This window comes from Mitosporidium daphniae (genome assembly GCF_000760515.2).
Source record: "Mitosporidium daphniae strain UGP3 chromosome Unknown contig-42, whole genome shotgun sequence".
NCBI classification, from domain to species: domain Eukaryota; kingdom Fungi; phylum Microsporidia; genus Mitosporidium; species Mitosporidium daphniae.
The window spans coordinates 1-12864 of NW_013546367.1; the positions used below are offsets into that span (position 1 = coordinate 1).

Below are 12864 nucleotides of genomic sequence, written 5' to 3' on the forward strand. Positions count from 1 at the left end.
GTATACTCATCAGTTTAGATTTACTATTGCTTTTTGTAGTGTGCTTGGATATTTTTTTAATTATACGTTTAACTAACCCACTTTCGTGGCTCAAGACTCAACACGGTACTCTTCAGGTCCTTTCAAAATGGGATGGCATCAAATTTGCTATTTATCGCAGCTTTCCAAAGACAGTCGGGAGTGAATTAAATGATTGAGGCAAGGAATATATCCCTTTGGTCCATCTTTAGAATTTGTGAGAATACGAAGTTTTTGAAAATGCTCTTACCTCGTTATTTTGAAATACGCATTTGTCTCGCCTCAGAATTTAAGGGGATCCAACCCTAACACTAACCCTAAATTTGCTTAATCTAATTCCGCTTTCGCTCCGATCTGCCCTTCCAAAGCCTGTTTTGCATCTTCAGCTGCATCTAGCGTTGAGATCAGGGTTTCTTTTCCATGATCCCGCTTATTAAAATAAAAACCATAGTAAACCCTAACCCTGAATAAAGCAACCTCAAAAGAGATATCTGCCACACACATTCAATTATCCACATGAAAAACGGATCCAAACAGGCCTATATGGCTATTTTGATGAGTAAATCTGATGGGAATCACAGATAAGTTTATTTTCAACAGTTCATATTCACATAAAAAAGCCTAGCTTCCTCCGTTGCAGATTCATTGGTAATTTCAAATTGATTGTGAGGCGGGATTCTGAACTCGGCTCCATCAACGGCTATGAACGATGTAGTATGTATTGTGACCTTACATACTCCGGAGCAAAGGAAAAAAATCTAAAATGAAACCAAAAATGTGTACGATTGACATCGGGCCTGAATTTGAATTGGGCTTTTTCCCACACCGAGCAGGCAGCACAAGGGAACCAGATGAAAATGCCCCCTCTTGTGTAAATGTAGATGCCACAAAAAATCGATCTTTCCTTGAACTTGAGGATACATCGATGTCGTTATGGCTTATCATTAGCTCTATGTCATGAGAATTGGAAAAGGTTACTTTGAGAAATCTCTGCTTTGGAGTGATCAGAATTGACAACAAATACGGGGCCCGAAACCTCCTTATGCTCTTCAAAACCAAGGCGCTCCAACCTATGAGCCAAGGACAAAATCTTCTTTTTCGGCAAATTCTTTCTACTCGCCGAAGAAATTGCCCCAGTACATGTTAACCTCCTTCTTTTTGTGCCCACTCGCTTGTTAGAAGCTTTGCTATCGTCCATTTCCGGGTACGTAATTACATCTAAAACTGCTGGAAGCGATAATTTGGCGCACGATTCACGACGCCCATAGACAACACGCTCGTTCTTCCAAAACTCCAATGGCCTATATTTCCTTCTATTTGACCGGCGAGGATGAGGCTTCAGGGATGCTTCCGTGATGTCCTCATAGTGATTTTCGTTGCTATCTGAGTTGGTAGAAGATAACATGGTCTGCTCCTCATACTCAAAAAATTGTTCTTCCGGTACAATAATATGGCCCTCGGTATTGGATATTATGGCCTCTGTAGAAATCGTCTCTGGTGATAAAAGCTCCGAATCTGGGAATGGAAGCTCTGTGTAGGGATGAGGAGAATTGCTAGATTTGGCCGATCCAGACGGATCAACGTCATGAGTGTCCACCGTGTTGATGCTTGTAAATGAGAGTTGAAAATAGGATTCTGAAACGTCCAAACACTGGACATCATCGATATTGGTGGTCAACTCTACACGTTTATCAATGGCGTGGTCAACCAAACTAAGACTTTCCTTGTTTGAAAAATCATCCCCAATCACATGGATGGCATCTCCTCCATTAATCGATAATGTAGAGGCAGTTACTTGCTGTGTTGCATCAAAGGTGGGCAAGGAACTTGGAAATTTGCCATCACTGAGTGTATCGTTTTCAAGTTCAAGTTGATTAGAAAAAAATGCATCAACAGAGCAGTTGGTCTCAACAGAGCGATTTGTGTCAACAGCGACACCTTGAATAGGCTCAATCCTACTGGTAAATCTGACCTTCGGATTGGGGGATTTTGCTGCATTCCAGTATGCCTCTACGTTCTCGAGGTTGTGGTCATTCAATGGGATGTTCTTTGGCATCTCTATGCCGGTCCTACGTCCCGCGTCTGAGGGCGACAGCAGGGAAGCGATGGCTCCCTCCGAAAAGCCTCCAGAAGGCAAAGCTACAAAATCTGTTCGTGATGCTTCTTTCAACGTCCTCTATGGATTTAGAAAAGAGGGGTTACTCGGGTTGATATAATCGAGTCAAGGGTCGCCTTTGACGGCTGAACTGATAATTCGTCCATGAATTTAAATTTCGGATTTAATGTCAATTTTAATGCAATTTTTCATTTAGCGGTTTTGGATCGACTGTTTAAATATGGTGGCGAGCAGTCGTTTGAAGGGGTATTGATATTGACTGCCATTAGAACACACGTTCCGATCGAGCGGTGCGTTTTCGCTTTCTCTTTGCGGATGATTCTATAATTGAAATGTTCGGGATTTCCAAAAACCCCGCGGAGCCTCTAAAATCAGCCTGGCTATTTTGAAAAGATGTTGACCTGTTTCCTAGGAAATCCGAAGCAAGGCCCAAGTAACCATACCTGGATGCCGGCTCGATATATGCTCTCTGGGTTTCCCGTGGCAATTTTGCGATGCTTTTAACGCTTGATTTAGCGCCGTAATTTTGAACTCCAAATATAACTGCTGCTGACGGGCCTGGTAATTCCAGAACGATAAGGCTCTATTAGCAACATCGAGAATGGTGGACGGCGAAAGACCGGCCAAAACCATCTATCTGCTAAGTCCTCCGTACATCTACTGATTTCCATTCGGTTTCTGGATCGAGGTTTGTAAAAAAGATATCCTTTTCTGCAAACAAGTCTGAATTGCAGGCTGGACATCGCAATTTGGACGTGAAAAACTTGGTTCCGCACTCTTCGCATATGATATCTAAATTGCTTATTGATGTCAAACCTACGAGAACACGAAGTTATGTATGCTCGGTCGGTGAGAAAAAGCTTCCCGCACGCAACGACATTGCAATAGAGCGAAACAAATTCATCCCCACTACAATTCATGGCACCAGATAAAATTTCAAATAATGCATAAAATTTTTAACTTCAATTTGATTTCCAATCTTTCAGATGTTTAAAAACTCTGCCCGGTTCTACAATCATTTGCTAAACCGCTACACATATCCCGTACAAATGGCGTCTGCCGGCATGCTTTGGTTTTCGGGTGATGTCCTCTGCCAATACTTGGTTTGGCACGCCAGCTCGGGCACCGAGCTTTCCTGCTGTACGTCTGCCACATGCCCAGAGTGCATTTGCGATTCTACAATGACACCTGTGCAGCGGGAGCGCTCCACATTTACTCAGCAAATCGACTGGCCAAGATCTGTTCGAATGACTTTGTATGGAACGTTTTTTTCTGCGCCAATTTATACATTCTGGTTTACCCTTTTAGAAAAGCTTTCAACACACACGTTCAAATCCTACCCGAGCTCCGTGATACCCTCAAAGCTGCTCAAAACTCCCTCCCATCTTCAAAGCGCAAAAGTTTCCAACGCAACATCCAGATTGCTAAAAATAACTGCCTTCAAGACTTTCCTTGACGTAATCGTATTTGATCCTTTCTATTTGTCGTTCTTTTTTACCGTCTCCGGCTGCATGGAAAATAGGTCAAAAGAGGATATCAAAAAAAAGCTGCATGACGAGCTTTCCACAACGTATTTGACTGGCGTTGCTGTGTGGCTTCCAATTCAATTCGCCAACTTCCGATACATTCCGGTCCCTTATCAACCCTTGATCGTCCAAGGTGTAAATCTTTTTTGGAATTCTTTCCTTTCTTGGGTCCAACACAAAGAATCTAGGAATCATTAAGAACCCATCGCTTATAGAGTGAAGCATTGTGCCTCTTATTTATTAATAAATTTATTTTGTACGCCAAATTTGTTTCATTGCACGTCCAATGGAATTTTCTCCTATTTGAGCATAATTCCGCGCACTGCACTTGATGGAATATAAGGAGCTTCCGGCAATTCTCTTTCCTTTCTCGCTCAATGGTACCAAATTTCTGCTGATTTAGTTTAGAAATGCAATTAAGAACACTGGTGGAGGAGCAGTCGATTTTATTTATCATTCACATGCTCATAGTGCTGATAATTGTTTGCATTTTTCTCATCGGCCTTACCATTGGATATCTAACGCAAGGACCAAAATCAGACCCTAGAAAATAAATGTCACCTCCGGTTTATTAGGGTATTTGAGGGCTTAAGGCCTAAATTAAGTGTAACCCTCGTGTTCAATAGGTCTGTGCCATTATCAGCCATTCGATTGTGTGCGTTTAAGGCTGCCAGAGGCGTAGCCTTTGCCAAGCACCCCTGAAATGGGCCGGTAGATTCACCGCTTTTTGGCCCTTTAAAAAAGCTAGAAAGCTTCCGCTGGCCACAACTTGGAATCGCATCAGCTTGCTTGTGCATTTTTGCCTTCTTGACCTCCACTGTCCTGCATTCAACACTGCTGCCAAGCTCAGAAATCGTTGGAACAGGCCACTCTATTTCAATAGCATGTTCTTGCAGGATTTTTTCGCACGTCGACCAAGAAAAACGAATCAAGTCAGCAAAGCCAAAAAACGGCTGAATATTATTATTCAGCCAACCGATGGTTACTGGATCTGAAAGTCAGTTTGAAAAGCAGGCAGTTACCTCCCGGGTATCCCGATCCAAACTTTTTGTTTTGAAACCGATCTGTTTTAGCGTTGCTGGCAAAATCCCAGTTTTCCAAGCAAACATCTCTGAAAACCTGAAGATTAGCGCGACACAAGGCACCTTAGCAAGAATGCTGGCCGCAGATACCATTGGATATAAAGAATCTGCCTTTGGCGAGACCGTGAATTTGATTTTTGGAAATTTAGACGAAAGAAATCTCTCCAGTGAGGCGGGCACGCCCACAGTATCGATCCAAAGCTATGGAAAATAAAATCGCCATCTTTACGGTAGTGATATTTATTCCCTTGGAAAGAACACGCTCGATCAATTCTACTATTGCTAGATGCGATAGCGTATTAAGGTTGATCTTGTTCCTAATATTGTTGCTCATTAAAAGCGACCTACTTTTTTAGCATGGCTTGCGATATTTCAACAGCAGAGATTGGTTTGATCAACCAACCAAACTCTGCTGAAGCTCTGGCACTAGTCAGCGATTTGATAAAGTTGTTTCTTTGGTCTGCAGAAAGTGTCTTCGAATCTAACATTAAGACTGCAACATGATGGATACCTTGGACCCCCAATTGCTTTATATTCGCCTCCTCGTGTAAAGGGCAAAATGCTATGGAATATACAAGAGGACCTTTCAAGTTACTTGAAGTGAACATACCAAGAACCGGCCCCCTTCCGGCCTCATCGATGCCCCCACAAAATGGCGCCATCCCACTTTTCACTTGTTTGGGAAACGCCTCAACAGGCGGCAACAACGCAGCCATTGATGGAACCAAAATATTTATTTGAATTTTTACACCCCAAAAAACCAATTTAAAAGATTGTCAAAATAACTGCCAAGTTCTTGGGTTTGTTCCACCCTTAACGGAAACAAGGCCTCGTCGGCGTGATTTTGTTTGTAATCTAAAAAGATATTTTCAGTATTCTGGATGGAGGAAGATGGCGTGTTTTGGCGCTTAAGCTTCACCGGGCTACATGACCAAATTACATCCTCGGCACAAATGGAATTTAACTTGGCCCTTGCCGTATCAAATGGAATGACCCCAAGCATATATTGTACATCTGTGCCATCAGCCAACGTTGCAAACATTAAAGTTCCTTGCTTTTCTAATGCTTTTGAAGCATCCAATGGGGAAGCCCATTCTACATGGATCCAAGACGGACCAGCGGAACAGTTATCAAACGGATCCCTGAACGTGCTGCTAGATTTGGGTTCGATGGGATTAAGGCTTTTAATAAACTTCACAGTTCCTATCGTTTTAAAATATGAGATGATCACATCCAACTCTGCCGGTGGAAATCCAAATATAGTTGTCATCGTACAAATAGGAAACTCTCTGTTCCTAATGGAGGAGAACGGGGTTATTGGGGACTGTGCAAGCATAGCATTTTCGACACCTCCTGAAGATGGTGTTGGAGTACAGGGTGTATGTGCTACAGAATCCGACAGCGATTCCCTAGGCGGACTGCCAAGAAGACCAGAGCTAGGAACTGCATCTGCAAAAGAAGAAGAAGAGCTAGAGGCAATTATTTGATTTAAATTATCGATAGATATCGTATCCCGGAGTGGAGAGAAAGTTCTCCGCTCCAAATGAACTTGGTTCGCGGAGACATTGTTTTTGCCAGCATGAAAGAAGGATGGCGGTGTGCCTTTGGACGGTGAAGATGTGAGTGGTAAATTTCTTAATGGGTCTGGAGAAGAGGCCTGACCCAATAAATATTGTGGGAGATACATGGAGGTGCATGGCGATTTGACAGCAGAAGAAGAAGAAGAAGCCTCGGAATTCTCTGATGAAAATTGCCTCCCAGAGGCTGTAGGTTGGGTTCCCCATTCATATGTGGCTGAGGAGGTGTGTGTTTGAGACATTTGAATAAAATAATGAAGGATGTAAAAATTAAATTAAAAATTATCTTCAATTAATCAGCATGCACTTAAATGGAAAGTCAATGTTTGATCTTTGATCATGCATCAAAGCCAGTAATTTTCCAAACTTTACTTGAAGTCAAACCGCATTGAAGCGTATGGGATTTTTTTCTGTCATAACTCGGGCGTTGAACCCGGCATTCGGTATTTGTGTGATGCTAATTAGCAGAGAAAGATATTCTGACGGCCATTATAACGCAGTTTTATGAGTTTTCTGTAGATTTCCTGTCGTTTTGGTACAAGGTTGGATTTTCCTGCTGATTTTAGATCATTTATGGAAGGTTAATGGACCAAGTGCTCATTAAAAACGAGCTGATGCTTGGCATGAACAATGCCACGAATTATTCCGAATGGCTTCAGTTTGCCTCGCAATTGGATATCTTGGAAGGTAAAAATGCAGCGTTGCTAACGCAGCACTTTAGGCCAACATTTATGGCGACTTCAAGACACCTCGTCCGTGTATGATTATGAACTGCTTTCTCGCCGATTGGAAGAAATGCAAAGCGCCTACTCTTGGGCAGATGTCAATGCTGTCGCATTTTTGCTTCGAACAAGCATGTCAAGAAATATCGGCAACATTGGCGCAAAAGAGCTGTACCGGTACTCTAGAATAGGCACGAAATCATTGATCGAAAAATACTTGAAGCAAACGTCTTCGCTGATTGATTATGTGGTGTCGCAAGAGTCTTATTTTCAAAACATCTCGCCGCCACAGCTGGACGGCCGAATACATGGGCTACCTTTATATTTGCCTTCAGAAGCCACGGAAGTTTCTTCCGTTTCAAGATCCCCAATTCCTGCGTCCGGCAAAAACGATTCGTTTCACAACATTTCCTCTGCCGACCTGATAATGAGGCAGCTATCTTTCTTTTCTGACTTGCGACATACACTTGGAAACTCTGCATTGATGTTATCCGGCGGCGCTACGCTTGGCATCCATCATATTGGCGTACTCAAATGCTTGTATGAGCAAAAAATGCTACCTCGCATCCTATGTGGGTCGTCAGCGGGGGCCATCGTGGCCTCCATGGTAGCTATTCGTTTGGATTCTGAACTTCAAGAAATCCTTGCATCCCTTGACGACGTTTCTTGGCATTTCTTTGAAGGCCCAGATCAACACCTCAAACATACCACCTTTCCGTTGGCCAGATTCGCCAGGCAGCTTATCCGGCTCATACGAGATGGCGCCGTTTTCGATAGCGACGTTCTCTCCGAATTTTTGCGTGAACATGTCGGTGCAACGGTCACCTTTCTAGAGGCCTACAATCGCACCCGACGCGTTTTGAATGTTGCCGTGTCATCGACCACGCCATATGAAATGCCTCGCCTTTTGAATTATTTGACATCACCATATGTGCTGATTTGGACGGCAGTTGCTGCGTCTTGTGCAGCTCCAACTCTCTTTAAATCCAGTAGGATTCTTGTAAAAACCCCGTCTGGGGAAATCATCCCATGGTCGGGCTCGGATGATGCAACTTGGATGGACGGGTCTGTTGAAAATGACCTTCCAATATCCAGAATTGCACACCTGTTTAATGTAAACTTTTTCATCGTATCGCAGGTTTCCATTTTGGGGCTTATTTTAGGTTAATCCACACGTGGTCCCTTTTCTCACAAAGGGCGGTATCCGCGAATCAAGGCTTGATTCGTTTAAACGCATTGTGTGCCATGTGTTGAGGGAAGAAATCCTTTTTAGGCTCCCAATGCTGATTGATTTTGGCCTTGTTCCCAGACGGCTGGGCGTCTTTTTAAGAAACATCCTCTCTCAAAAGTACGAAGGCGATGTGACAATTGTTCCAAGCACCATAGCCTTGACAGACTTGCTGAATATTTTTACGGCTCCCACTTCAGACAGGGTCCATTCAGCGGTTTTACGAGGCGAGCATGCCACTTGGCCATATCTTGCCTTCATCCGTTCCCAGACCTATGTGGAGATGAAATTAGACAGGGTACTTTATGCGCTAAAGTGCAGATTGTTAGAGCAGTCTTGGAGCCGTGCCCCACGGGAGCTTCTGAGGCCGATTGGGTTCACCCCATCAGCCGAGCTTGACAAAAATGGGTCTCCAAGCAACTCGAATGCAAACGACAGCTCTGTTGTATGGAACGAAGAGGCCGCCGTGCCTCCTCTGTTGGGTGAACTGGGTTGGAAATACCCTAGCAATCGAATTTCGCCTTTTCTTAACCACACCAGCTATCCAAGGAGTAGATAGTGCATGTGCGTCCGCGTCCTCTTGCATGTTATCCAAGTAAATTGTAAAAAAATTTATAGAGAAACCTTGATACATAACTCGTAATTTTGCCATTAAGCTATGGCATCAGAATCCCCATCCGTCCTGAAGACGAAATTGATACGGAAGGCGCACCGGAAGGCAAAGCCACGGAGGTGCTTTTTCGGCCATAGGACAGCTTTTCTGTTCGAAGCTTCACAACGGACGGTACCCACATAAAACGTTTGTTCTGAAACTTCTCAATGTCCGCTGCAACCCGGCGCTCACGGGTGCCTTCATAAACATGGACAACTTGCTCCTCTTCAGAAACAAGAGAGCCACAGGCCTCCCCAGAGTATGTGGCTGTAGGATCGACAGATCGGATTTCTCTAAGATATATCAGAAATGGCGTATTATCATCAGGGCCCAATGAATAAAACTCGTCCCTGGAGGCCACCTTTAGAGCCGCATCACGGGGCCATCTATTTTTATAAACAAAGCCGCTAACCTATTCTGGAAGATGTGAAAGTTGGAAGCGGCAGTACGATACGGTGCGTGGGACTCGTCCAAAAGAATATACCGTCTTATCTCTGCAAATTAGAAAAATTGTTGCGCAAGGTCAAAGCCAGAGCAAGGCAAAAGTAAAAGCAATCGTACCGTGATCAGACCAGGGAACGAATGTTTCCAAGTTTCGCCACTTGTCTTTCAGGTCTACGGAAGACCTATCCTTGAATTTGAATGCCGGGTCCGAAAGGATAGCCTTCCACTTTCCTTTTCCATATTTCCTGACACCCTCCTTCAAATATCTAAATAAAAGAATTGGTATTAGATGGTGATAAATAATTGGCAATCACAGGGAAAGGCCGGCAACTTACTCCGTTTCTTCTTCATCCCAAAAACACCGATGCTTCCAAAGGTGCTCCCCAGACGCTCTTTTAGCCCTGCGAGTTTCTGAATTTGCCAATGGTGGTGTGGCAATGGCAGAGCTCTTCGCAGACTTGGATGTCCGTTTCCTCAATGGGGCAAGTTCTGAAGAAAGAGATTCAAACTCGTCATTTGAAGCCTCTTTTTCGGCCTCTTCATCCTCCATCATGCTAGAAAGCTGATGAAATGGGGTCGATGTTCCGGCCGTAGAGTTCAACAGATGCGAGTGCGAATTATGGATAGAAACGATGGTGTTGTGGCTTTGAGGATGGTCTAAATTGGACGCGTGATTATCGCCCAACATTTCATTAGCCTCCTTCCTTGGTAGACGCCCCTTTCGCCGAGCGGTAAGATCGGGGATCGCGCTGGACGGGAAGTGTTCTTGCGCGGGACTTGAATCAGAATGTGTTTCTCGTACCATCTAAGTGCGTAAGATTCGCATAAGAAATGGCCCGTGTGATAACAATGAATATGGAAAATGATTATTGGACTTACCTGTGATAATAGGGTTGGTGAATGACGGTGTAAACCTAAACAAAAAGTAGGGTTAATTTGTGCCATGGGGCCAATGTAAATGATGTGCTTGTTGGGGGGGGGGTAATTTTAATTTTACTTAATTTTATGGTGAGGCTCTCTTTGGATTTGATTGAGCACTCTCCGGTATTCACAAATGCCATTGGCGATCGAGAGCTTGACTTGCGGGGTATCCTTGTGTGCTGCTTACAGATTAGGTTGTAAAATTGTGGCAATTGAAAATCTGTCTTCGACCCGTGATCTCCACGATACCATTGATCTTTCGGACAACGAAATACGGGAGTTGGACAATGTTCCTCCTCTCTTCAGGTTGAAGCACCTGTATCTCTCAAACAACAAAATATCAAAAATAGACCCTGCCCTTGCGCAACGGGTTCCGTTTCTGCACACGCTTATTCTAAGCGGAAATAATATTTCGGAGCTTACAGACCTGGTCCCTCTGGCCGGATGGTCTGATTTGAGGCATAAAAACACCTATTACAAACCCCAATTAGAGGGGCTTTCGTTGATCGATAATCCAGTCTGCAAAAAACCCAACTACAGACATTTTCTGATTTCGCTGATCCCAAGCTTAAGGGTTTTGGATTATTGTAAGGTTACAGACAAGGTACGTTACGCCAACTTTTTCCAAGGAACGCAAATATGTGCAAGAATTGTTGCAATCTGGCGTTCTTTCCGCTTCAGATTCCTCCACCGCAGTTCTTGTCAAAAAACAAGACGAATATTCGCAGCAGAAGAAGGAGCGGATGAAGGTATTTATTTGTGCGTCGGATTTATATTCTAGGCTGCCATTGCACAGGCAACGTCGCTCAGTGAGATAAGGCATTTGGAACGCGCTTTCGCATCCGGCTACATTCCAGATGACCTCGCTAGCTGATAAACTTTAAAATTGCCAGCCCAGCCTTGTTTTTAATAATACACTTCTAAAATCAGACCGGCTTATGATCTTGTTGTGCAAAAATATTTTTTCTTGCACCCGACAATATTCAGTGATGTCCACTCGTGCTTTTTTCAATGGCTTCCATCATATCGATGGGAGGGATATTAAGGTAGACTTTTCGCTTGATGCAAATGGCATCAAAGACAAGTGCAGGGATCTCATTTCTGCGGCCCAGATGGCATACGATTCCATTTCGTCGCTTTCCGACACGTCGAGAACGTTTGAAAACACGGCAGAACCCATTTCACTTGTGGAGGGATATCTGGCTACTTTTTCTTCCTCGCTCACATTTCCCCAATATGTTTCTACAGATAAAAAGGTGCGAGACGCCTCCGTTGAGGCCAATAAGGCCATCGACGATTTTCTGGTCGAAGTAAGCATGCGCGAAGATTTGTATGCTGCCATTAAGGCCATCCCAGACGTCGAGCTGTGCAATGCAACGGATAAGCGTTTAGTTTCCCATATGCTTCGACGCTTTCGCCGCTCCGGGCTTGACCTTTCCGAAAAAAGCGATAGGGATCTGCTCAAGGAATGGAAAAAGCGAATTGCTGCCATGTCGATTGAGTTTTCCGCCACTATTGGAGAAGATACGACCTCGTTGACCTTCACTCGAGCGCAACTAGATGGTCTTAGCGACAATCAGCTTTCTGCTTTTGAAAAGCATGGAGAGCTCTTTGTGGTTACCATGAAATACCCAGACTACAATGCCGTGCTAAAATACTGCAAGGTGGAAGATACTCGGAAGGCAATGAATTTGGCTTATTCAAGTCGCTGTATTGAAAATGGGGAGCGCATCGTGGAGACCTTGAAACTGAGACACAAGTGTGCCACTCTGTTGAAGTACCCAGATCACGCTTCGTTTCAATTGGAAGAAAAAATGGCCAAAAGCCCCGCTGAAGTGATGTCTTTTTTGGAAAAGATTTCGAAGCGCCTTACCCCACTGATTGAGCAGGAGCGCCTGTTGCTTCTCAAAGAAAAAGAGGCCGAAAAAGGGCCCTCGCCCGATCTAACCCTGGAGGCTCATGACTTTGCATATTACAACCGCATCCAGGCCGAGAAAATTGGCATCAATGAGGAAGAAATTTCAAAGCATTTTCCGCTCACCAAAGTTCTTTTGAAGATGCTTGAAATCTACGAGCGCGTGCTGTGTTTTCGCTTCAAAGAGATTCCAGCAGACCATCTATCTTGGCATCCTGATGTTCGTCTGTATCAGGTCGGGGTTTCCTAATATAATTGATAGGCTTTGGACGGGAAAACAAACAATGTCATGGGATATTTCTTCATTGATCTTTTTCCACGAGAAGGCAAGTACAGTCATGCAGCTTGTTTTCCCCTCCAGCCTGGAATGATCGACATTTACGGCGAAAAGGACTCGACGCCTCACTATCAGACTCCCGTTGCGGCAATGGTTGCCAATTTCACCAAACCAGATTCGGAAGGAGAGTCCCTTTTGAAGCATCAGGAGGTGGTCACGCTGTTCCACGAATTGGGGCACACAATGCACCACATCTGCTCTAAAAGCCGCTACTCAACATTCCATGGCTTTTCTGTTGAGGGAGATTTCGTGGAAGCCCCATCCCAGATGCTGGAAAATTGGTGCTGGAACTCGCAATCCCTTTCATTCCTCACTGAAGACTCGCT

General features: G+C 44.2%; 8 protein-coding genes across 8 annotated transcripts; 4 read left to right on the forward strand and 4 right to left on the reverse strand.

Moving 5' to 3' along the window:
- Nucleotides 1-973: 973 nt before the first annotated feature.
- DI09_42p10 (uncharacterized protein) lies at nt 974-2767 on the reverse strand (the record flags this gene model as incomplete). Its single annotated transcript, XM_013382156.1, has 2 exons — nt 974-2157; nt 2578-2767. The coding sequence occupies 2 exons, from the start codon at nt 2765-2767 to the stop codon at nt 974-976; spliced, it is 1374 nt and encodes a 457-aa protein (XP_013237610.1).
- A 353-nt stretch (nt 2768-3120) lies between these two features.
- On the forward strand, nt 3121-3858 carry DI09_42p20 (peroxisomal membrane protein; the record flags this gene model as incomplete). The annotated part of the gene is made up of 1 exon (XM_013382157.1): nt 3121-3858. The coding sequence occupies one exon, from the start codon at nt 3121-3123 to the stop codon at nt 3856-3858; it is 738 nt and encodes a 245-aa protein (XP_013237611.1).
- A 359-nt stretch (nt 3859-4217) lies between these two features.
- DI09_42p30 (ribonuclease) lies at nt 4218-5458 on the reverse strand (the record flags this gene model as incomplete). Its single annotated transcript, XM_013382158.1, has 3 exons — nt 4218-4645; nt 4683-4771; nt 5091-5458. 3 exons carry the CDS (start codon nt 5456-5458, stop codon nt 4218-4220), a joined length of 885 nt encoding a protein of 294 aa, XP_013237612.1.
- Nucleotides 5459-5487: 29 nt separating this feature from the next.
- DI09_42p40 (uncharacterized protein) lies at nt 5488-6561 on the reverse strand (the record flags this gene model as incomplete). Its single annotated transcript, XM_013382159.1, has 1 exon — nt 5488-6561. The coding sequence occupies one exon, from the start codon at nt 6559-6561 to the stop codon at nt 5488-5490; it is 1074 nt and encodes a 357-aa protein (XP_013237613.1).
- Nucleotides 6562-6903: 342 nt separating this feature from the next.
- On the forward strand, nt 6904-8828 carry DI09_42p50 (uncharacterized protein; the record flags this gene model as incomplete). Its single annotated transcript, XM_013382160.1, has 3 exons — nt 6904-7006; nt 7065-8155; nt 8205-8828. The coding sequence occupies 3 exons, from the start codon at nt 6904-6906 to the stop codon at nt 8826-8828; spliced, it is 1818 nt and encodes a 605-aa protein (XP_013237614.1).
- Nucleotides 8829-8925: 97 nt separating this feature from the next.
- Nucleotides 8926-10170, reverse strand: DI09_42p60 (uncharacterized protein; the record flags this gene model as incomplete). The annotated part of the gene is made up of 4 exons (XM_013382161.1): nt 8926-9271; nt 9334-9415; nt 9483-9631; nt 9701-10170. The coding sequence occupies 4 exons, from the start codon at nt 10168-10170 to the stop codon at nt 8926-8928; spliced, it is 1047 nt and encodes a 348-aa protein (XP_013237615.1).
- A 249-nt stretch (nt 10171-10419) lies between these two features.
- Nucleotides 10420-11160, forward strand: DI09_42p70 (small nuclear ribonucleoprotein A; the record flags this gene model as incomplete). Its single annotated transcript, XM_013382162.1, has 3 exons — nt 10420-10890; nt 10916-11035; nt 11068-11160. 3 exons carry the CDS (start codon nt 10420-10422, stop codon nt 11158-11160), a joined length of 684 nt encoding a protein of 227 aa, XP_013237616.1.
- Nucleotides 11161-11602: 442 nt separating this feature from the next.
- Nucleotides 11603-12451, forward strand: DI09_42p80 (Thop1-like protein; the record flags this gene model as incomplete). Its single annotated transcript, XM_013382163.1, has 1 exon — nt 11603-12451. The coding sequence occupies one exon, from the start codon at nt 11603-11605 to the stop codon at nt 12449-12451; it is 849 nt and encodes a 282-aa protein (XP_013237617.1).
- Nucleotides 12452-12864: the final 413 nt, after the last annotated feature.